This window comes from Indicator indicator, chromosome 36 (assembly GCF_027791375.1).
Source record: "Indicator indicator isolate 239-I01 chromosome 36, UM_Iind_1.1, whole genome shotgun sequence".
NCBI classification, from domain to species: domain Eukaryota; kingdom Metazoa; phylum Chordata; class Aves; order Piciformes; family Indicatoridae; genus Indicator; species Indicator indicator.
Window position 1 is genome coordinate 1,992,899 of NC_072045.1, and position 22,320 is coordinate 2,015,218.

The following is a 22,320-nucleotide window of genomic DNA, read 5'->3' on the forward strand; positions in this document are numbered from 1 at the left end:
GATGACAGCCTCATTTATATTTACCACTGGTTTTTGAGTTGTCTGCTTTTTGTCTGTTGATTTTAACATTATGTGTTCCTCTGCAGCCAGTCCATATCACTGAAGTGTTTGCAGGAGCACTCATGGGTGTCACAGCATTATGAGATGCGTAGGAGTCAGGGCACGTCCCACAGAACCACCTCCATGCGTTGCTCTCTACAGGCATATTTGCCTTTCCATGAAGTGTTCAGATTTTATACGTGTTCCTTTTGCAGCTGCTCAGTGCTTGATTTCTCGTTTGATTGTTCTGAGGATTTCGATATAAATGCTTTTGAGGACATCATTTCTCTTTATGAGAACAAGAAGTAAGTAGAAATAGGCTTGCACTTAACAGCCAGGGAGGCACATTCCTGCACAGACCGACTGTCTGAGCATGCTCTGTGTAAAGGTGAAGCCCTGAGGTACACAATGTGGTGGCCTCATGGTGCTTTGGAATTACTCCATCTGGACAGCCTCTGTTACTTGTGGCAACTCAGAACTCAGGATATAATTTGGGTGAAAGGATTGGTCATGGAGTAAGATCTTGGTTTACTTTTGATGTCTTGAACCAAAATATTGATATTCAAAACGGCTCAGAGGTGCCAAGGAAAGCAAGTGACCATCTGAAGTGATGGTGCTGCCCCAAAGAGCAGCTCAGAATAGTGCTGCCATCTGACAGTCAGAAGTGATTCTTACGCTTCTGTTATTTTTGGTTTGTGCCTCTCTGGAGAGTAAAGAAGGTAAGTTCTCTGCCAAGACACACTGCTTCACAAGCTCAGTGCATGCTTCAGACACTGGAATCTGCCACAGATTAGGGACCATCCCAGGCTTACTTTGAAATCCAAAACACGGATATGTTTGAAACAGAAATGGAAAATGAAATTCCATCTGTATTGCTGTAGTAGCTGGCTCTTACCATACTCTTCTGATGCAAGTCTGCTTAAGCAGATGTATTCTGTTAATCATATCTAGCTATAAAGGTATTTACTGCTTCATGATAAGAAAAGCTTATTTCTGTCTGAAAAGGCTGCTTACCTTAACAAAAGGATTCCTTGCCCATTGAGAACACTTTGCTAAATTGCCCTCTGTGTTCTGAATTGAAGATTTTACATTGAAAGGTAGAATTAGAGGGTAAGTTTAGTATGAGGCCCTCTTAATGAAATTGTGTAGTGCACTGACAGAGCAGGAAGGGCTGACTTGGCATCAGAATCATTCATGCTTAGGAAAAAGTAGTCTGGGATTGACCTGCTGCTATTTGGAGAGCACATGGTGATGGGATCTCTTGGGGTTTGATTACTCTATCTCTCTCATGGCTATGACTCTTTGTTTGCCACCTTTCTTTTCCTGTGGATCATTTTAGAGACATGCATGAACAAATCATCGCAAGTATTAAAGGACTCCCATGGCAGGGGGAGGATCCCTGTAAGCTGCTTCGGTCGCTCAATCTGCTTCAACACCACTCCCACTTCATGTGAGTTCTGGTGCCCTAGGCATTGTTTTGACGGTACAACAGAAACCAAGCAGTAAACGCAGTCCAGAAAAACAGACCTGTCCCAAGTCTTCTGCAAAGAAATGACCAAGAATAAAATCATTCCTCCTAAAAAGTGCCAGGGCTGTAGAGAAAGCTTTGCTGCTTCCTTGCCTTAGCTGGAAGTGGAGTCTGCTTTTGGTGTGAACTTGCTCAAATCCCCTCCTCTGTCACGCAAGCTTGTTGCAAATATTCAGCAATGAAATCTCAGAAGCTGTAGCTGATGGTTTCCTGAAATTTCGGATGGTAATGCTGTTAACACTCCAGGGTTAAGGCTATTTTCATGTGCATGCATGTAAGAAAATCAGTCGGGGGGGCCACTGTATGATAAGTGTAAACTGGGTGGCATGGAGTTGGAACATGCCTTAGAATGCCTTAGTTAATGTGCTTAGAATTTGGAAGATATGAGCTACAGCCCAGAGGTTCTAGATCCCTATCTGTGAGGGATGAGAGCCGTGCCTGAGGTTTGTGTAGTGCCCCAGGAGGTTCTCAGCTGTTATCGCGGTTCCTGAGTGGAGTGGTGGGACTGACCTGAGTGCTTTCACAGGGGTCCTGCTACAAGCAGTAGTGAGTCTGAGTTGTGTATTTTAATTTGTTAGTGCCTTCCTATTATGACAGGAATTCAGTGACTGCACAGTTAGCTAAATAGAGTAACTTCTATGAAAAGTATGCAACATTGCAGTTTTTAATAGCTTTTAAAAGCTTCCAATACCTACAGTGTTTATTTAACAAAAAGACTAATTTTGAAGCAGTTTGCATTGTTTGCATTGATCACTTGTAAGAGACATGCATGAACATACCCTGATGCTGTTGTGCTCATTTCCATCTATCCTTTGTCTTGCCTCATGCACTGCACCAACATCTGGCTTGCTGAAATAACCAAACATCATGTGGAGTTTTGGATTTTTCTTAAATCATCTTTAATGTTTTAACAGGAAAAGTAGAGGTATGAAACAAAAGCAGATCATTCCCAAGGTAAAGTTATGCAGTAAACTTACATTTCTCTCGGGGTCCTTGGGTTGGTTGGTTTGTTTCCTTTTTCACTGTGAACATTCATTCTGATTGACAGAGCTCGCCTCAGAAGATGCTGTTTCACAGCATAGGGAAGCTGTATCATCTACCGTCTCAAACTTCCTTTTTGACTGTCTAAAAGGATAGTTAAAATGTTCACCTTTGTAAGAACTGCTGAAGAGTTAACATCTGGCATCTGTTTAATTAGGCTGGAGATGCCATCAATACATGAAGCCCTTTCTAATCAGGCCATGGAAGGCAAACACAGGGGTGGCATTGTCCACCTTTGTCACCTTACAGTCTTGGGACGGGCCAGTGGAAAAGTTTCACTCTTAAGGAGATGCTTTGGGCCAAACTAGAAATAGTGATGGAGTGTAACATGTCACTGAACATGGAGCTCCAGTGACCTGGCTTCACTCTTACTCTTTCTGAAGCAGACAGAGATATTTCTCCTTCAGACAAGAGACTTGCACTTTGATTGTGAAAACTTTCTTCTAGAACTTGCTGGATTCCAAGTCTCTGAAGCTTATAGTGAGCATGACCCTGCATGACCGAACGACCAAATCCCTCTTGCACTTGCACAAGAAGAAGAAACCCCCTAGCATAAGTGCACAGTTCCAGGTGGGTGACTGATGTGGTGGTAGACAGCTCTGGATGCACCCTGACCTCCTGGGAACAGGCCTTCCTGAGCTGGTTGAGGCTGATTCTGCTTGAAAAGCAAAGTGAGTTTGTTGGGATTTGTCTGAAGTAAGGCTTTATTGCTTAACTAAAGTTAGACCTTCTTTAGAGACTACCCTTAGAATGAGAATCGTGTTAGCTCTCTGGAGCAGTTTTTGTCTACAGATCTATCCCTGCTGTTCCAGCATTTGCAAACCCCACTTTTAATTACCTTGAGAAAAGGTACAAACAAGTACAGGGATCTGCTGTGCAATGAGGGGGACCCCCTGGGTTGGGTGAAATAGGGCTTTGCAGAGCCATCCAGGTCTGAAACAGTCTTAGTTCCAAGGAAGAAGCTGGGTTGCTGTCCACTGCAACTCAGAATGCTGCTGTCTGAAGAAGAAAAATGTTTCTGAATATTGCATTGCAGACTTCCCTGAACAAGCTGTTGGAGACACTAGGCAGAGCTGAGCCGTTCTTCATCCGCTGCATTCGCTCCAATGCCGAGAAGGTGAGACTGGGCTGCTCTAGCTGAGGATTCAGGTCCTCCAGCTCTGCGATGGATCTCTTGACTTTTTCACTGGCGTTCCAGGCAACTAGGGTGTGAAATCAGAACACGCTTTCTCTGCTGGACAGCAATCAGACTCCTTGGGCATTTACTAGCTGCTGCTTTCTTTCAGAAAGACATGCTGTTTGATGAGAGCTTGGTGCTTCAGCAGCTGAGGTACACTGGCATGCTGGAGACGGTGCGCATCAGAAGGTCTGGCTACAGTGCCAAGTACACCTTCCAGGTATGTGAGGAACTGGAGGTGCAGCATGCTGTCAGAAATGTCTGGCTGTGGGGAGCTTCCTCTTTTTTTTGTGCCTGTATTCACATGAAGCTCATCCATTTGGGATGAACTGTAGAAATTCACTATAACTCTGACGGAACCTTCAGGGTAACAAGTTGTTGTCTGAACTGTTGTGTGAGTCACCTACCAGTAAGTCATCCTACTTGTTGCATGATGAAAGCATTCAGAGTGCTGTGTTGCAGACATGAGTGGTCAATGCTGCATGTTGCTGTCTCCCTACAGGCATTAGTTTCTATAAAATTCTCTCTGTGTGTGGTTCTGTTAGATCATGAAATCACAAACTGGGTTGGGCTGGAAGTGAACTTGAAGGTCATCTAGTTCCAAATGCCTGCCATGGGCAGGGACACATTCCACTAGCCCAGGTTGCTCAAGGTCACATCCAGCCTGGTTGCAAACACTTCGAGGTTTGGAGCCTCCACAGCTTCTCTGGACAACCTGTTCTAGTGCCTCACCACTCCCATGGAGAAGAACTTCCTCCTAATCTCTCATCTAAATCCTGCTTCCTCCAGTTTGAAGCCATCACCCCTCATCCTATCACTGCATGTCTTTATAAAAGTTCCCATGGATTCCCATACTTGTGATCTTTGCTGTTACCTGGAGGCTGAATGAAGCCTGCATTTTGGAGAGTAGGAAAAACTAATTCAGTTTGGAGTGACAACTAAATGTTTTCAAACCCCTACAGCTTAGATGTCTTAGCTAGAGTTCTAAAATAAAGCTAAAACTCAGACCACATGAAGTACTTACTGACTTTGATCTCTTGCTGCCTCTGCTTTTTACAGGAATTCATAGACCAGTTTCAGGTGTTGCTGCCCAAAAATGCCAAAGCCTCTAAGGAAGACATCTGTGTTTATTTGAATAAACTAAAATTGGATGAGAACTACTATCAAATAGGGAAAACCAAGGTCTGTGAAACCCCCCCATAACCAGTAAGAAATGCTGATGTGCCCTGCAAAATGTTGTGCAGCTCCTTTGCAGCTGTTGCTCTTTTCTGCATTTTGTATGTAAGTGGCCTGCTTCACCTCCTGCAGATGTTAGCTGCCTCCTCTTGGTGGCAGCCTGCTGTCTGGCACCACTGTTCAGCTCTCTGCTGTGTGGGTGCTGCTCTGGGGAAATTGCTGCTCTTGGCATTTGTCAATGTTTGCATCTGAGGAGGGTTCTGAGATTTGAAGTCTCTGATGTGCAGTTGCATGTTTTGGAATCCAAATACTCCTTTTGTTTTACCAAATCTGATTCACTCTTTGGTGCGCTGTTGGCTGACGAGGTTTGGTTCATCACTACACTCACGTTTGGCAGGTGGATGTACTCTGGGTAGGGAGCTGGGAGGCTCTCTCTAAGCATTTATTGATGGGCTCTCTTGGCCTGAGCAGGTGTTTATGAAGGAGGCTGAGCGGCAGAAGCTGCAGGATACGTTGCACAGAGAGGTGATGCGGAAAATCATTCTGCTGCAGAGCTGGCTGCGGATGGGTCTGGAGAGGAGGCGCTTCCTCAGGACACGGCAGGCAGCCATCGTCTTACAGGTATCCAGCAGCTTTTCCTGACCAACAAACTGCCCATCTCAAATCACCCCCTGCTTTCAGTACCCCTCCCTCACTTGGGAACTCTCCCCTCCAAGGCCTGCTGGCGTTCCCGGTGCCTTAGGCTGGCGCTGCAGAGGAGCAGCGCAGCTGTGTGCATCCAGGCAGCTTGGCGAAGGTACAGGGAGAGAAAATGCTACCTCCAGCAGAAGAGGAGAGTTTGTCTTCTGCAAGCCATGTACAGAGGACATCTACAACGTCAAAGGTAAAGACAGAGGAGCAGTGCAATATGCAAAGGGCCTTTCAACCACTGAGTGAGCCTGCTCCGTGCCAAGCTCGGGCTCTGTGTAATGTGCTGATTGAAGACATTCCTATGGGATACTGTAGTCCCCATCAAATGGCTGCTGCTGGGGGGGTGCTAATCAAGCACTTAGTTCTGAGCAGTGTTCAGCTGAGCTGCACTGATGCTGCCAGTCCTGAGAAGCAGACTTCCATCCAGTCCTATTGGGACTGTATTTGGACTTCACATTTAGGCTGCATTTGAACAGCTGGATACTTTCCTTGACTGCTGGGCATTAAATATTTGTGTTTTCACATTATCAATTCTTCACAGATTTCAGAAAATGGTCACAGAAAAGCGGAAAGCTGAAGAAAAGCAGAGAGAGAGGCAGGAAGGTCAGGTCGCAGAGAATGATACAAGCAAGGATGAGCACAGTGAAAAAACAACAGACCGACTGCCTGTAAAACACAAGTCAGAGCTGGATCAGGGTGCTGGGGACCATGATCAAACACCAAATGAGCAACCTGCAAACGTGAACTGGTCTGAAAAAGCCACTTCCCTCCAGAAGAACGTGCCTGAGAGCGCCGAGAGAGTCCCAAGTAGCAGGGAGAAACGCGAGTCCCGGCGGCAGAGGGGGCTGGAGCACAACAAGTTACAGAACAAGCACGTCCTGCTCTCCTTTGAAGGGCCACCACACTGGCAGGGGGAGCCAACCTCTTCTGAAGGGGTCCTGGAAATTCCTTCAGCCTCAGAGACATTGGTGGCACAGGATGCTGTCCTTCAGAGCAGCAGTGAGGGAGAGAAAAGTTCAGGGGAAGAGAAGGCTCTTTCAGACACACCAGCATCAAGTGAGATAAAAGAGAGCAGCTCTGTTCCTGAGCAGCCACCTGTGTCAGGAGATGACCAGGCACTGGACAGGACAGAAACAAAAGGGAATCAGATGAAAGGCAGCCAAAGCCTCCTCGGCCATGAGAGGCCAACACATCTTGCACTGAACCTTCCCAGCGTGCTGGCTGAATGCTGGGGAGAGAAGAACAAACACCTTGTGCAGAAGGCTGCCAAAGATCTGGACAGTCCCACTTCTTCCCAAATCCAGAGATACGTGGATGACCCAGGGAAGCTGAAGTACAAGAGAGAGAAGTGGAAAGGAAAGCGACAATCCGATGCTGGTCAGAATGACATGCTGAGTCAGTCCTTGGATGAGAGAACATGTGTGGATAAGTCTCCTCAGAAGCAGCTTGAGTAAGGGCAACTTTCTCATCCTTTATATGTTTTCAGAAAACAGCCAGCTATGATATTTAAAGATACAGAACTGCTGAGAACCTGTGCATCTGGACATGAGTTGGGAGAAAATAGAGCTCCCTGGCTCCCAGTCCTATACAGTTGACCCTGTATAGGTAGAATGTGTTCAGAAGCTCACAAAAGATGCAAATCCTGCCTCGCTGAGTTCAAGTGGCCAGCCAAGACTAGAGTTAGAGCAGGCTCTGGAGTTTATTTCCATGTGCCTTTTGTCCATTGCAGACAAGGTTTTAGTGACCTGCACTTTGCAAGTGTCATCCCTCTAACACAGCAGGGGATCTGGGCATCCCCAGGTTAGGTTAACTTTTCCAGTATATTTTGCATCTGAATGTGAGCTGCAGGAGTTGGTCAGGACTCTCTCTCAGCTGTAACACTGATGTGTGGGTGATTGAAAAGGTAAATATTAAGAGACTACAGACTTAGAAAATGCACATTCTGAAACTGGTCTTGTACCATTGCAGAAAGAAGGGGAATTCATTTTCGTTAAGTGATCTCTCAACACTGGCCCAGTCTGTTGCTATGAACCAGGTACTGATGCTGTTGTACCTATTTATACTTAATTATCCCTAATTTATACTTCATTATTACTTAGTTGTGACTAATTTACTATAGTGTGTTCTCTATACCTGTGTTCTCTTCAGGTGGGTTGGTTTGGGGTGTTCTTTTGGTTGGGTGGAGTTCTTCTAGTTTTGGCATGATACCCATGTGAAAATGTAATTGGGAAGTGCTATGCAACGTGTGAAATTTAATTTCTAATAAGCAGACCCTTGATCAGAGCATTACATGTATTTGGATCTTGCATTAGTAAGCTGATATCTGTTGGGTAAAGTGTTTTGTCTTGAAGCAAACTTTTTTTCACCATTCTGATTTTAAAAAGCATTTAAAGAATCTGTTTCAGTCAATATGCAGTTTCTTGACTCCTCTCTGTTGCAGCCATTGCCGGATACAATAGAAGAAGGAAAAAGCCCCAAGAAGCAGGCTGTGCAAAAGAGGCCCAGTGACCTCACACCTACCTCAGATGCATTTGTTTCCCTGCAGTCCACGAGTCAGCAAATAGATGCCAGGTACATATCCTGAGTGTGCCTGGCCTGCCTGTAGGAAAAGGGAACTAGGGGAGTTTCCACTGGTACCTGAAATGGGCATCCTGAGACTGGTTGTGGAGAAATGTGTTGACATCAGCTCTGGGAGTAGCTGTGCTGCTGCTTTGTGTCACTGTAAGCATCACCAGCAGGTCTGGGGAAGTTCTTCTACCTCTCTACTCTGCCCTGCTGAGGCCACACCTGGAATACTGCATCCAGTTTTGGGCTCCCCAGTTCAAGAAAGACAGAGACCTGCTGGAGAGAATCCAACAGAGAGCCATGGATTAGGGGACTTGAGCATCTCCCCTAGGAAGAGAGACTGAGATCCCTGGGGCTATTTAGTCTGGAGAAAGAGAAGACTTGAGAGGGGATTTCATCAATGTGTATAAATATCTGAGGGGTGGGTGTCAAGTGGATGGGGCCAGGCTCTTTTCAGTGATTCACAGTGATAAGACAAGGAACAACGGGTCCAAACTTGGACATAGAAGAGTTCACCTCAACATGCAGAGAAACTTCTTTACAGTGAGGGTGACAGAGCACTGGAACAGGCTGCTCAGGGTTGTTGTAGAGTCTCCTTCTCTGGAGACTTTCAAAACCTACCTGGATGCATTCCTGTGTGGACTACCCTAAATTAAGTGATCCTGCTTTGCAGGGGGGTTGGACCTGATGATCTGTTGAGGTCCCTTCCAGCCTCTGATATACTGTGATACCTGTGCCCAGTGCTTCTGATGTGACAGACCTGACTCTGGTTTTATGTTCAGGTCTGCTTTTAAAAGTCCTCTGCGTAGACTCTTGGGGAAAAAGCCAGACAAGAAAATTCCAAAGGAGAGTCCTGATGTGATTGATGAAGGAGAAGGCCTATCCCTTATATCTTGTATCCTCTTTCCAGAGACAGGAGGAACCCAGAAAGCCTCAGAAAGTGAGTTGCTGTGATTTGATCCCCAGCTTGATGAGTTCCATTTTCTGTAATGCTTTGTTACGGGAACAAATCCTGCAGAATTCGGGCATCCTGCTGTAATCCACTACTGAATTTCTTTCCCAGCTTCCTCTGGACAGCCAAGTCGCCTGCAGGCTGGGGAGCGCCACGGGAAGGAGAGCAGCAAGGTGAGGAAGAACCGGACCATAAAGATCAGCAAGATCTCCAGTGTGTCCCAGAACTGGAGAGCATCCATGGCCCGCGAGATTGCCAACGCCAATGAACTGAAACACCTGGATGAGTTCCTCTTGAACAAGGTAAGGGGCAGCACCTGGGGGAAAGCTCAAGGCTGTGCTGGCTCTGTGGGGAGTGTTAGACTGCTTCGCTAGATGAAGTTTATTACTGTGATTTAAAGCAAAGGGGAAGTTGGACAGAATGATCACAGAGAACTAACCCAGCAACTGAAGCTGAACACTGGGGATGTTCCTGTCTCGGTGCAAGCTAATGCAGACCTGCTTGCCTTGCAGATCAATGACCTGCGCTCCCAGAAGTCTGGTGTGGAATGTTTGTTTTTTGAAGCCACTGAGAAGTTCAGAGGGAACATCAAGACCATGTATTCTGCTCCTGTAAGTAGTAAGTCTCAATTAAGTGAAAAGTTGGTAGTTGATAAATGAATTGAGGGTGCAGTTTAACTGCTTGAACTACAGCTCTTTATCAAAGCAATTCAGCAATTCTTAGCTCAATGTTAGAATTGAAAAAGAACGTTTTACAGCTCTGCTGTAACCTTAAGCAGAGCAGTTTGCTTCCCTTTTCTTCTGACACTGCCTTGTCTCAATATAGTGCTCCTCTCAACTTGGGAAGTGTGCTGTTGTGTTGTGAGCTGTTATTTTGTGCTTTAATCCTGAACATGCTTCCTCACCTCTGAACTTAAACACATAAAAAGATGAAACTGTCTCAACAGTATTCAAAAGGACTCTTCTGAATAATATTTTTTCCTTTTCTAGAATGGGCAAATCCACGTTGGCTACAAAGATCTGGCAGAAAATTACCAACTTCTAGTTACAAATCTGGCCCAAAAAAGGGAAGAGAAAGAAGTCAAGCTGGTTTTGAATCTTTTCCAGTCCCTTCTGGATGAATTCATCAGAGGATACACAAAAAGAGATGAATCTGAGCAGCCCAAGGTATAAAACTTATTCTGTAACTGGCTTATGGGATAATTAAGTAACAGCACTCTCTTAGGATAAGGAATGTGTGCCCTGTGTTCTGTTATTTGAGAAACACTTCCCATACACAGATCACCTTTCTGTCACATTCTGAGCACTGATGCACCTTTTTTGAGTCCTTCATTATTTAATTTCGTATTTTCACAATCTCAAAGTGTTTGTGCATCTCCTTTGGCGAAACCTTAGGAGCTGCCTGAAATGTTTAGAGCTGGAATTGCTCTGTCATCAGGCAATAAGCTCAGTTGATTTTTAAAGAAGTTCAGACAACTCTCATACCAAGCTGATGCTCCAGTACAGTGTCTCAAATGCCTGGAGATGCAGAATAGGGAGAAAAAGACCAAGGAATAATGAAATGTCTGAATCTCAAAGACTGATGCTAGTTTTGTATTCCATTGCAGCAGACCAAAGCCCAGAAGAAGAAACGGAAACAAGACCGTGCAGTAAGTGCTTTCTTGTTGGCCATTATCTAAGTCCTCAGCTGTGCTCACAGAACACAGATGAAAACACTCTTGAAAGAGCTGATTTTGTACTGAAGTTCTGCCAATGGTTTCAGTTAGAAGGGACTTCAAAGATCCTCCAGAGTCATGGGACTGTTTAAACTGAAATACTAAATATTGATAACAAACTATAGCTACTGCATTGCACTGGTGAACTTTAATCAAGGTGACAAGTTCATGATGAAACGATGCAGCAAACGCAGCTGCTTTGATAGGCTTAAATTTGTTTTCAAGGTCAAAGCCATCAGCTGTAACTGTGAAATAAAAGTGGAAAATCTAAGATAAGGTAGACACATTAAAAAGAACAGTAATAAAAAGAATATTCCTTAGTTTCATTCTGTCTCACTCCAGATTGAAGAACACAACGGCCACGTTTTCACAAACTACCAAGTGAGCATACGGCAGTCGTGTGAGCACTGCTGCTCCTACATCTGGCCCATGGAAAAGGCTTGCCTCTGCAGTGGTGAGTGGAAGCACCTCCTGCCTGCCACTCAGCCTACACTGCGTGCAGGTCCCTTGTAACTCTGGCTGGTACAGAAGGGGCTTAGTGTGTGCGGTGCTAAGGGGAGATCCTTAGTGTCTGCAGTGCTGCTAACAATTGTTTTCTCTCCAGTTTGCAAGCTGACTTGTCACAAGAAATGCATGCCCAAAATCCAGAGCAGCTGTATGTCGTGTGGAAAAAAGGTAAGAACTGTGTGATTCTGAGAGTCAGGCACGCAAAATGCTGCCTTTTTGTCTAGCAAATGAACAGTGAGCAGAAAGGTTTAAATGTTTCAATTCACTCCTCTGCCTGCATGTAGTCAGAGACAGGTCCTGCAGTTGCAGAAACACAACCTAAACGGTTCAGAAATCTTCTAAAAGGTGATACTCAAACTAATTTGGGAACTCTCTGTCCAACACTTGGTGCTGTGTTGGACAAACTGTTAAAGAAATCCTTCCATGTGTACCAGAAAGCTTCTTTATTGCTGCAGCTCAGGAAATCTGCGCTGTAGTCCAAGGCTTTTTGTGTCTGGATGCACAAGTAATTGTAGCATGCAACAAGGGAATTGACTAGCTTGGGAACAGGTATGCACAGGGTTTGACCTGTATCAATTCCAGAATGAACAGGATGCAGAACCACGTCACTTTGGAGTGTGTGTGAGTTCCCTGACCAGTGAGAGGAACTCAGTTCCTGTTGTCATGGAGAAGCTGCTGGAGTATGTGGAGATGCACGGCCTCTACACCGAGGGCATCTACAGGAAATCAGGGTCAGCAAATCGTATGAAGGAGCTGAAACAGTTGCTGCAAGCAGGTCAGGCAGCATTGTCCACCTTTGAGGTTTCCTTGCATGATATTCCTTTTCTCTGCAGTTCTGTCTGAAAGTATCTGACATTTCTTAAGGTTATAAACCCAGCTTTTTGTGGCTGTGCAGGTTGGAAGAAGTTGCTTACTACATAAAAGTGACTATCAGCAGACTTGGTTTTTATCCTTCTGAATTGCCACTCTTGATTCTGTGAATCTGAGTGCTTCTAATCTTGCTTCTTTGGGTTCCCATTGTGTACACCAAAGAAGTGAACTATGTGAAATAACAAAACATGTTTTTTTTCCAGATCCAAACTCGGTGAAACTGGAGAATTACCCTATCCACACCATCACAGGCATCCTGAAGCAGTGGCTGCGGGAGCTGCCAGACCCCCTGATGACATCCGCGCAGTACAACGACTTCCTGCGAGCCGTGGGTGGGTTGGACAAATGTCTGAAGCAGTGGGTTTTGAACTTGCTGTGTCCTTGGGAAAAGAATCTCTTAAGATGCTCATGTTGGCTAAGCAGCTTCCTTCCAGTACACTTCCAGCAACGATTTTAGACCTTTTACATAAACGGAATTCCTCCTCTGGCTTCCTTGGCCTTGCTTTCAGATTCCTTTGTGTTGAAGCACATCATCACCACACAGCTGCCTAAGAACAGCACTGTGTGAATAGGGTTCCCCTCAAAGTTTTTTGTTCTGCTTGATGTTCTGGCCAGATCTAGTAAGCCAGATCTCTCAAATCTTTAGACTCCCTTAACTTCAGTGGAAGTAAAGCACCCCAATTATTGTTGGAGATCTTGGTGTGTCACTTGATGGTCACTAACAGCAACAGCATCTGAAAAAGCAGGAGAATTGTAGTGCCTCGAGGGGTGCTTTCACATCCAGCTATGACCATTAGCAAATGGAGTGACACTGTGACTTCTGAGAATTTAATCTCTCTGCTGCAGACAGTCTGGGACAATGTCAGTGAGTGCTTGGTGGCTTCCCGATAGTGTTGCACAGCAGTTTTGATCTTGTGCTTTCTCCCCTTGTGCAGAGCTACCAGAAAAACAGGAGCAACTCTGTGCCATTTACAGTGTCCTTGAACAGCTGCCACAAGCAAACCATAACACCTTGGAGCGCCTCATCTTCCATCTGGTCAAGTAATGAGTTTAATTACTTCATTTGTGGAGAAGTTCCATGTGACATTTTGCAGTCCCTCTTGGAAGCTGTCTAAAATTTTAAACCCCTTAAGTGTCGGTGTAGGGATTGTGCTGCTGGCTTAGAAGTGAAGGAATTAAAGCTGATAGCTGTGCTGAAAAGCAGATGAATGTTTGTGTTCTAAAAAGGTTCCTTCAAACTTTTTTGTTCTGAATATTGAATTCCAGAGTGGCTTTGATAGAAGATGTCAACCGTATGTCACCCAATGCCTTGGCCATTGTTTTTGCTCCGTGCCTCTTGCGTTGTCCTGATACCTCTGACCCCTTAACCAGCATGAAGGATGTTTCAAAAACAACCATGTAAGTTTTAGCAGCAAGCTGCAGAGGAGTACTTTGAAACACAATGAAAGGACAGTACTGCCACCTGCCTTTGTGTGAAGCTGAGGCATGAGTTGCTCAGTTCTGGCTCTGCTAGTGCTGCCAGTTTGTATGCCCTGCTCTGAGTACTTCCACCTCTCAAGTTTGCAAAGGACAGCTTTCAAATCTATTTTGCTGTGTTTTACAGCAAGATAATCTCTTGAGGGGATCGCGCAGTACCCATATTCTGCTGAGAATCAAGCCATAATGAGCAGGATATAGAATTAAGCTGTCTCCTGCATACTTGGAACTAGCTGATAATTTCTTGGATGTTGTTCCTTAAATTGAAGAAGGTTCTGTGCTTGATCCTCTTTGTTCTTACCCTCCAGCAACTCTGGCTGAATGCCCCTCACCATCCTCACTGCATGACGTCAACTTTTTCTAACTTCTTACTGATCCCTGAGGCCATAGAGGTGAAAAAGGGAAGCTGCAGGGTCAATCTGCATCTCCCAATCTGTGCCAGCACAGGGAAGACAGCTAGCAGCAGTTAGCAGCCATGGTAGTGTCTGCTCACTTACCATTGTTGTATGCAGTCAGCAGGAGTCTCTGCTTACCCAGGAAGAACATCTGCCATTCCTTTTCACAGTCTGTCCTGTCTTGCTTGCTGTGTTGGACTGCTGTAGGGCAGGCCCTGGGATGTGGCTTGCAGGCCATCCCCCCATGTGCCAAACATATCCCCAAGTTGTCAGAGGCATCTCGTCCCACACCAGTTGTCCCAGGAGGTTTTCTAGCATGAGGCTGCTGAATAAACTTTTGCCCATTTGTCCAGGTGTGTGGAGATGATGATAGAAGAGCAGATAAGGAAGTACAAGATAAAAATGGATGAAATAAATCAGCTGGAGGCAGCTGAGAGCATCGCTTTTCGACGGCTCTCATTGCTTCGGCAGAATACGGTAAGTGGTGAACTGAACCTCAGGACCATTCAGCAGAAAGCAGCTGCTTGGAGGGATGTGCTGCTTGTTTGTCCTGTCTGTGCCATCCAGTAAGTCACAAATCAATTGCAGGATGAGGAGGAGACAGTTTGGGCTTGCCCAAAGCTTTAGGTAGGAGCTAAATACAGAGCTGCACTGGAGTCTCTTTGATAAACAAAGGGCACAGGGGTGGGGTTCCGCTCTTGGAGTGGTCAGGATGTGTTCCCACGTAATTCAGTCACTAGAACTAAGTTGCTGCGCCTCTTAGATGGCAAAGATGTTCCTTTACTTCAGAGAGAGATGGTGGACAAAAGTATGCTACATTCTATTAAGGCAAATAGGGTTTTATTGTACTGGTTAGAGTAAACCACACTGTCTGCTCAGAAGTTGCACATAGTGAATTTGGTCTTCATTTCTCTCTAGCTCTGGCCTGTAAAACTTGGGTTTTCTTCCCCTTATGAGGGGATGCTGGTATGTACCCTGCTTGCTTGTGTTAAGAGTGCATGGGGTTTCTCCTTACTGCATGACTAAAGTACTCACTGGGTGTGGTGTTACTCGGTTTGAAGTACCCTTTTGGACAACCCAGACTGCATGTGTTGGAGCAGCTTGCTCCCCAGATTGCATGCAGGGCTGCTGACCTGTTCTGTCATCACATTCTGAGTGTGACCTGTCCTGGGTGCAATGATCTTACTCAAAAGTGGCTACTAAAACTAAGCTGAGGCTGGTAAATCGAATTGCTGTGCGTCAAAAAAGGTAATAAACCACCAGAAATCAGGTGAATAGAGACACTTCTATCACTTTTTGAAACATTTGTGTGGATAACTAACAGCTCTCCATCAGTTCCGTAGCCTTTCCTCTGGCCTACTCATTTGTCTTCTGCCTTGCAACCAGCAGCCAGCCAAGGCTCATACAGCTGAGAACCGAGAAGTGTTAAATGTCACTTTGTCTTGCAGAGTAAAAGCTGCCAGGCCAAAGGAAGTGACACTGGCAGCTTAGGATTGGACTCAGTACACGAAGAGGAGGAAGTTTCTGAAGTTGATAGTCGGGAGAAGGAGATTCTGATCGATCGCATACAGTCGATAAAGGAAGAGAAGTGAGTGACCCTTCTCCCTCTCTGGAGGTGCCACTTTGGCACCTTTTGTCCCTGGTTGATGCTGTCCTGTGTGCCTTTGTGAGGGTGAAAAGGAAAACACAAAGGACTGGCTGAGAGAAAACACCCTGAGAGGCTCCTTGCAGGAAGGCTGACCTTCGAGCAGGAGCTGCATGTGAAGCTGCTGGGGCCAGAGGTGTCTGAGAGCTGTATGTCCCTTTTGCTGCAGGGAGGATATCACCTACCGCCTACCCGAGCTCGACCAGCGTGGCTCTGACGAGGAGAACATGGACTCGGAGACCTCAGCAAGTACGGAGAGCCTGCTGGAGGAGAGGGCAGGGCGGGGGGCTACGGAAGGTCAGTATTAAGGTAGAGTGTGTGTTTTTTTTTTTTTTTATTCTACCAACCTCAGCTGGTCACAGCTGCTTCTATCAGCTTATGTTTTCGTGCACGCTTTCAGTATCTAAGGATCTTGTTTCTTTAAAGCAATTCCTGGATTACACTGCTGTGCTCAGAGCTCCAGCATGCCTGTCAAAGACATTTGCAAAGTGCCTTATCTTTTGCAAGCCTCTTCAGACTCTTCTTTTGCATCCCTGTCTTCAAGACACCGACCATCTTTGACACTGCCCAAGATGAAAGTGCCCCGTCGAACTCCAGTCATGCCAACAGCAAATATAAAACTTCCTCCTGGGATTTTCAAATGTACAGAAGGATCTCAGGGCAGGATTTCAGCTAAGGAGGAGGCTCAGGTACTGGTGAGACGACGGGAGCAGCCAGCAAGGCGAATGGACAAAATCCACTCTGTGTATGTGGCACATGGGTCTGCAGTGGCGCAGGAGCTCTCAGGGGGATGCGAACCAACAGACAAAGTTCAACGTAGGTTTTCAGACCCCTACTCTCACCTTCCCTGTCTGGAGCAGTGAAGTTCTGGAACTGTCAGAACCTTTTCTGAAGTTGAGTGCAGCTTTGGCTGTAACTCTTCGGAGGCTGTGAACTTGTTCTGAAGAGGCTGCCTGGAGGGCAGCCTCCATGTATACAGTACTGTAAGGGTTAAGCAAGGATGTTTAAAACAAAGATTCTTCACCTTAAATTAAAACCCTGCAAAGAAAGTAGAAGGCAAGCCTGGTGGAGCAAAATGGATGGATTTGAGCGTGCAGGAAATGAACAGCCCCCAGATTCTGCTGCCATGCCTTTTTCCGGTTGCCTTACACTGGACTCTAATGGGACCAACTATGAGGTTTTGGGTCAACTTGTGTTGCTTTTTTTTTTTTTAATGTTTTTATGACCAATTTCTGTATGGTTTACAGAACTGTTAATGTTGTAATAGCCTTAACTGAGACAAAATATATTAAAACGTTTATTAATACATTGCACTTTTAAACAATTCGTGTGTGTTCATGAATGTCTGCCTTGGGTAAGGGACAGCTTTGATGAAGGAACTCTTTCTTTGGAATCACTTCTCATTATCAGTGCTCCCTGAAACAGGGGGAGAGCTCAGCACCGGGGGAGGCACTAGCACCGAGCCCGAGGTGTCACCTCTGAGCACCGCTGGAGGCTGGTGCTGCGCAGAGCTGGGCTCACAATCGTGCGGTGAACCCCGAGGCTGGGACGGGACCCGCTGGGAGCAGCAGGCTCTTCGCCAGCTCTTCAGGGAGCTGCTCTGAAACCCCTGCTCCACGCCGAAGTGCAGGAGGAGCAGGGCTCGGGCACTGTCAGCACGGTTCAGGCACTGCCTCTGCAGCCCAGACACAGCGTCCCCCTCCCGGGGCGCCCTCTCTAACCGGTGCAGCGCTTCCCTCCGAAGGCTCCATAGCCCGGGGGTCCCGCCCCGCCGCCGCGCCCCGCCGCCGCCGCCGGAAGTGGCCGTGAGGAAGGTTCTGGTGGTGGTGGCGGCAGCCATGGCGGCGACGCGGCTGGAGCTGAACCTCATGCGGCTGCTGAGCCGGTGCGAGGCGCTGGCGGCGGAGCGACGAGACCCCGAGGAATGGCGGCTGGAGAAGGTGAGGCGCGGCCTGATCCAGCCTTTGGGGAACGACACTCCGCGGGGGGAGGCCGGTAGGGGCCAGCTGGCAGCGATAGCTCTTCCCACCCTTCTGTCCCCGCGTCAGCGCTTTCGACTCCGAGACAAACAGGCAGCGAGCGTTGGGGAGCATTAAGAAGTCGAACTGGAGTTGCAGCCCTCTAGCAGGCAGAATGTTTCTCCTTAATGCTGTCACTTAAAGGTTTTTTTCTCCTTAGTATGTGGCTGCTCTGGAAGACATGCTCCAAGAGCTGAAGAAGCAGTCGAGGTGAGTCCTCTGGAATCCAAGGGCATCCTGCATCTCTCACCTGTCAGACAGGCAAGCAGGCAGACTGACTTAGCGCACAAACACCCCCCGCAGGGCAGACACTGCTCTCTGGAGGTCTTGGTGAGGGACAAGCTATACTTGCAAAGCAACAACAGCAGAGCCCTGTGAGGATCTGTGCAGCTCTGCCGTGTTCCCCACAAGTTTCTCTGCCTGCCAGCCTCAGCCCCTTTACCATGCTGTGTCCCCAAGCTGGCAGTGCCTGGGTGATCTGCAGGGGCTCGCTGGGAAGTTCCTAGTCAGAGACTGCTCCTCATAGAATCACAGAGTGGTTTGGGTTGACCTCAGCCCCCTGCCATGGGCTCTAGGCCTTGTCCAACCTACCACTAATCTATGTTAGAAGAAGAAGCTTCTTGAAGAAGTAGATGTTTGGGGGGTTATTTTATTTAGAAAGTCCCTTGGACAACAGAGAATGCAATAACTTCTGGGGGATTCTGTCACTATTTTCAATTTTAATAGCAAGCCAGCCCCAGAACTGATGAATGAATACTCTCGCAAAGTGGACTTCCTGAAGGGACTTTTAGATGCTGAAAAATTGGTAAGATCTGCTTGAAAAGACTTGAGTGTGCTCTGCCTGTATTCCCTTTATTGCCTATAGCAATAGGGTTACTCTCTCATTGCTTCCTCCTCACAGTCTTCATCAACTGAAAAGGCTCTGGCAAGTCAGTTCTTGGCCCCTGGCCGTACCCCCACAACAGCCAAAGAAAGGACCCCAGCAACTAAAAGGGTTCACCTCCAGACAAAGGCTCGATGCACAGGCAAGATGAGGAGTGAGCTGCTTGGCACAGTATGTTGTGGTCATGCTGCTTCTTTAGGGGTTGTCTCTTGCTGCCTTTGGTGGCTGTGCCCCAGGCTGGGCAGGCAGTCACCTTTTTCTGGTTTGGGTGGTCTGAATACTGGGTACAGGCACTGCCCTGGGCCTGAAGGACCATCCTTTATCACTGCCCCTTTGTAATCTTCTCTTTTGTTTCTGTCTCCCAGGACCCCTTGGCTGTCAATGGTAAGTTTAATCTGTTGGGTTTTTCTTACTTCAGTTAGTCAGGGAAGGGAAGAGGAAGGCTTTGTTTTATTAGAGGTTGGCCAAGGTGGCTGAGATAGATGTTAACACCAAATGAAACCAAAGGCCCTAACAGGTGAAAGTGTGAGGGCTGTTTCCAGTATGGGAGCAGGGACTTGGAAGAAGCCGTTTTGTGTAGAGCTCATCCAGAGCAGACACTCTGGGTGCAGAATGAGCAGGGACAATTTGCCTTTGTTGCTGCTTGGAGGAAATGAGGCAATCTCAGGTGCCTAGAGTGGGTGTTGTGCAATTCCTGCTAAACACCCACCCAGGGTAGGGAGCTGCTAGGAATTAATTTGCGGTTTCCATAGCTACTGTTAAAGCAGCTGGAGCTAGGCCAGGCTAAGGTGTTCTGAAAGAGAATATGGCTTAAACTGTTCCCCCAGGGATGTGATTCATCTGGACTTTATCTCTCAACCCTGCTTTTGAGTTGGGTGTTGTCTTGCCCCTGTGAGAAGCAGACAGCCTTTTGGAGTGCCTATTCCCTGGGGTAGAGGGTCAGGTAGGATTTGGACACCTGAAAAGCCCTTCATAACCTGCTCAAACACAAATGTCTCTCTTTTTGCAGATTTTGAGGAGTTCACTATGAGGAAGCGGAAGTGAGTGCAGATGTCCTGGTGCTCAATGTTTTGGGAGCTGCTTTCTCAGTGGCCTTTAAATCACAGATGTGCTTCCATCTGGGTTAAGGCTCTGCTGCTAGACACCAAATACAGTGACTGCTGACAGCTTATCTCAGTCTTGTCAGAGCTGCAGAGTCTGGGGAGGGTGAGCCCCAAGAAGGTACAAATCTCCCCTTTTTCACCCCTGTGCACCTGCAGAGGCCTCGCATCTGATGAGAAGCAGTCAGCGGTGGAGCTGGATGCTGTGTTGCAGCACCACCAGGACATGCAGGAGAAGTTAGCTGAAGAAATGCTAAGTCTGGCTCGCAGCCTCAAAAACAACACTCTGGCTGCACAGAATGTGATCAAGCAAGACAACCAGGTAGTGCCTGAGGGCCACACCCTGCAGGGTGCAACCTGAGTCCAACTGGGATTAGAGAGGGGAGGCTGGGGGCAAAACCTGTCTGCTTCTGTAGTGCAGCTGAAGCTTTTCTCTGTTGGGAGGAATAAGTCAGATCTGTCAGAGCTGAGTCTGAAGCTGCTTTGTTCTCTGTGCTCCCAGACACTGTCACATTCCCTCTGGATGGCAGACCAGAACTTTGAGAAGCTCAAGGATGAGTCTGATCGCCTGGAGCAGCACGCCAAGAAGTCGGTCAACTGGCTGCTCTGGATCATGCTGATTGTGGTTTGTTTCATATTTATCAGCATGATTCTCTTCATCAGGATTTTCCCCAAACTGAAATGATTCTTTTCTTCATTTAAAACTGCTAAAAGTGCAGCTCCTAAGCTGAGCTGGTGCAAGAACTCCCAAAGTCAGTTTCTTCACCACCTCTCATGTCCCTGAAGAGGCTGTCCATGACCTACCTTGCATCTCTCTTGTTCAGTCACTGGATTCAGTGAGGAGTTCCACGAAGGAGGTTTTCTGCACTTGGCTACTTGCTTAGTGAATGTCGTTGCCCATTGAGGGAGAACTGGGATCCAGGTGGCACCTGCTCACAAGTTCCATAGGGGCTAGAGACAGTCTTGGTTTTACTGTAGCAAATGTTAGTATCTCTAAAAGGCATTTGCTGATGGGCAGCAGATGAACCCCAGCTGTTCTCTGGCCTTTTCTGATGCTGTAGGACCACTGGATGGGGCCTTGGGACCTGCCTGCTGATGCCATAGCAGCCCTGGGCCAGAGGACAGTAGGGGAAGAGCTGCTTGTGAAACCTAACTCTGAGTGCACTCCATGGGGCAGCCTCTGCCTCAGAGCTGTTCCTTGCTACAGAATGAGAAAGAAGGGATTTTGACATTTCTTACCTGAAGGGTTTTTGATCGTTCAGCCCAAGGGTTGCAGGTTGGTTTGTCACTGGTTCACCCAAGGAGTGACACCACAAAGGAAGCTTTGCTAGCTCATGGCCTGTGCTCCTTCTGTTCAAGCAAACTCTGCTGAAATGTGCAGTTGCAGCAATCCAGGTTTGGACATCTCTGCTTTTCCCCAAACTTTTTCTTCAGCTGCAGTACTTGCTTTTTCCTTGGGCATCATTGGTGCCTGGATGTCACCAAATGATTTTTGAGTTCTAATTGCTTACTCGTTTCCCTGCAGCTATTTCAGTTCTGAGCTCTTTTCTTAGAGCAGAGGCTGGATGTGGTGCTGGAATGTTTTGTGTGCAAGCCATGCTGGGATGATACAACACAAATGCTTCAGCTTCTGTAACATTTTCTCCTTTATTACTCAAAGTAAATATTTTTACAGCTTGAAAGAGGCTCAGGTGCATCATTGCAGACAAGTTGAAAGCAAAGTTTTGCTATCAGCCGTGTGCTGGCTACAACTTGGAGCAGGTCAGTGGGCAGGAGCTGGGCAGCAGTTTTGAAGGATGAAGTGCCAGAGCTGAGACAGAGTCCTGTGGCTACCAAGGCCCTTTGTGACCCCTGGTGTGACTGCCCAGCACTGCCCTGAGCTTCTATTACCTCTGACCTGTTGGAAGAATGTGACCGTCTGCCCTGGCACCTCAGACATTCATTCCTCAGTCGCCAGTGATCCCCAACACACAATGGCTGTTGGCAGTTGGCAGCCCAGCCCTTGCTGTGAGTTCATTTAATAATTGCAGTCATTCAGAACACTTCGAAGATGGCTGCCATGAGTGTTTAGAACAATTGCTGGAGGCTTTGTGACACTTCACACTTGGAGTGACAGTTCTGACCCACACAGGAGTCTGCTGCTGCAGCCCTCAGCTCCAGCTCACAGCTCTGGGCTCTGCTCTGCAGATCCTTACCTATAGGAATGGCTTTGTGAGAGCATTGGGAAGTGAGGGTTGCTTAACTTTCTCAAAGGCTTGGGAAATCCAGACGGAGAGATGAGGCATGGGGCTGGGCCTTGTTTGGCTTCTTGGCAGACTACCTGCTTCCAGAGAGCAAGTGAAAAAATGAGACCTCATTTGAAGCCTTGGGTCATGCCAGGCTGGCCAAGGCACCATTTCTGAGCAGTGGCTAGAGGTCAGCCTGAGCCTTTCTGGCAAACAGCTCTGGTGACAGAGGCCCTGATGCTGTATTGTAACACATCGTCTCCAATCAAAACGATTCCTTGGCTGACTGCTGGGTTGTCTGTAGGGATACAGGATCGGC

The 22,320-nt window shown here is 47.1% G+C and overlaps 2 protein-coding genes across 3 annotated transcripts in view; both read left to right on the forward strand.

Moving 5' to 3' along the window:
• Nucleotides 1–16,989, forward strand: part of MYO9B (myosin IXB) — a 29,714-nt gene extending 12,725 nt beyond the window's left edge. Inside the window, exons 14-41 of the mRNA XM_054396337.1 lie at nucleotides 255–344; nucleotides 1,379–1,489; nucleotides 2,482–2,521; nucleotides 3,056–3,178; nucleotides 3,645–3,725; nucleotides 3,895–4,005; nucleotides 4,845–4,967; nucleotides 5,433–5,582; nucleotides 5,678–5,844; nucleotides 6,193–7,101; nucleotides 7,620–7,686; nucleotides 8,092–8,222; nucleotides 8,999–9,156; nucleotides 9,280–9,470; nucleotides 9,681–9,779; nucleotides 10,158–10,334; nucleotides 10,775–10,816; nucleotides 11,225–11,336; nucleotides 11,487–11,557; nucleotides 11,972–12,164; nucleotides 12,463–12,591; nucleotides 13,195–13,300; nucleotides 13,526–13,657; nucleotides 14,484–14,607; nucleotides 15,049–15,096; nucleotides 15,579–15,718; nucleotides 15,945–16,072; nucleotides 16,202–16,989. Coding sequence (XP_054252312.1) covers nucleotides 255–344; nucleotides 1,379–1,489; nucleotides 2,482–2,521; nucleotides 3,056–3,178; nucleotides 3,645–3,725; nucleotides 3,895–4,005; nucleotides 4,845–4,967; nucleotides 5,433–5,582; nucleotides 5,678–5,844; nucleotides 6,193–7,101; nucleotides 7,620–7,686; nucleotides 8,092–8,222; nucleotides 8,999–9,156; nucleotides 9,280–9,470; nucleotides 9,681–9,779; nucleotides 10,158–10,334; nucleotides 10,775–10,816; nucleotides 11,225–11,336; nucleotides 11,487–11,557; nucleotides 11,972–12,164; nucleotides 12,463–12,591; nucleotides 13,195–13,300; nucleotides 13,526–13,657; nucleotides 14,484–14,607; nucleotides 15,049–15,096; nucleotides 15,579–15,718; nucleotides 15,945–16,072; nucleotides 16,202–16,638 — 4,390 coding nt within the window. The 3' untranslated portion in view covers nucleotides 16,639–16,989. The remainder of the gene's footprint in view (nucleotides 1–254; nucleotides 345–1,378; nucleotides 1,490–2,481; nucleotides 2,522–3,055; nucleotides 3,179–3,644; nucleotides 3,726–3,894; nucleotides 4,006–4,844; nucleotides 4,968–5,432; nucleotides 5,583–5,677; nucleotides 5,845–6,192; nucleotides 7,102–7,619; nucleotides 7,687–8,091; nucleotides 8,223–8,998; nucleotides 9,157–9,279; nucleotides 9,471–9,680; nucleotides 9,780–10,157; nucleotides 10,335–10,774; nucleotides 10,817–11,224; nucleotides 11,337–11,486; nucleotides 11,558–11,971; nucleotides 12,165–12,462; nucleotides 12,592–13,194; nucleotides 13,301–13,525; nucleotides 13,658–14,483; nucleotides 14,608–15,048; nucleotides 15,097–15,578; nucleotides 15,719–15,944; nucleotides 16,073–16,201) is intronic.
• Nucleotides 16,990–17,613: 624 nt separating this feature from the next.
• USE1 (unconventional SNARE in the ER 1) lies at nucleotides 17,614–21,429 on the forward strand. Of its 2 annotated transcripts, XM_054396182.1 has the most exons (8): nucleotides 17,614–17,715; nucleotides 17,954–18,003; nucleotides 18,520–18,598; nucleotides 18,695–18,847; nucleotides 19,042–19,060; nucleotides 19,686–19,716; nucleotides 19,936–20,098; nucleotides 20,279–21,429. In XM_054396182.1, the coding sequence occupies exons 1-8, from the start codon at nucleotides 17,614–17,616 to the stop codon at nucleotides 20,459–20,461; spliced, it is 780 nt and encodes a 259-aa protein (XP_054252157.1). In that variant the 3' UTR covers nucleotides 20,462–21,429. The 2 variants fall into 2 exon arrangements, with proteins under 2 accessions (XP_054252157.1, XP_054252158.1); XM_054396183.1 differs by lacking the exon at nucleotides 19,042–19,060 and having other exon boundaries at nucleotides 18,695–18,865; nucleotides 19,694–19,716.
• The last annotated feature ends 891 nt before the right edge of the window (nucleotides 21,430–22,320 follow it).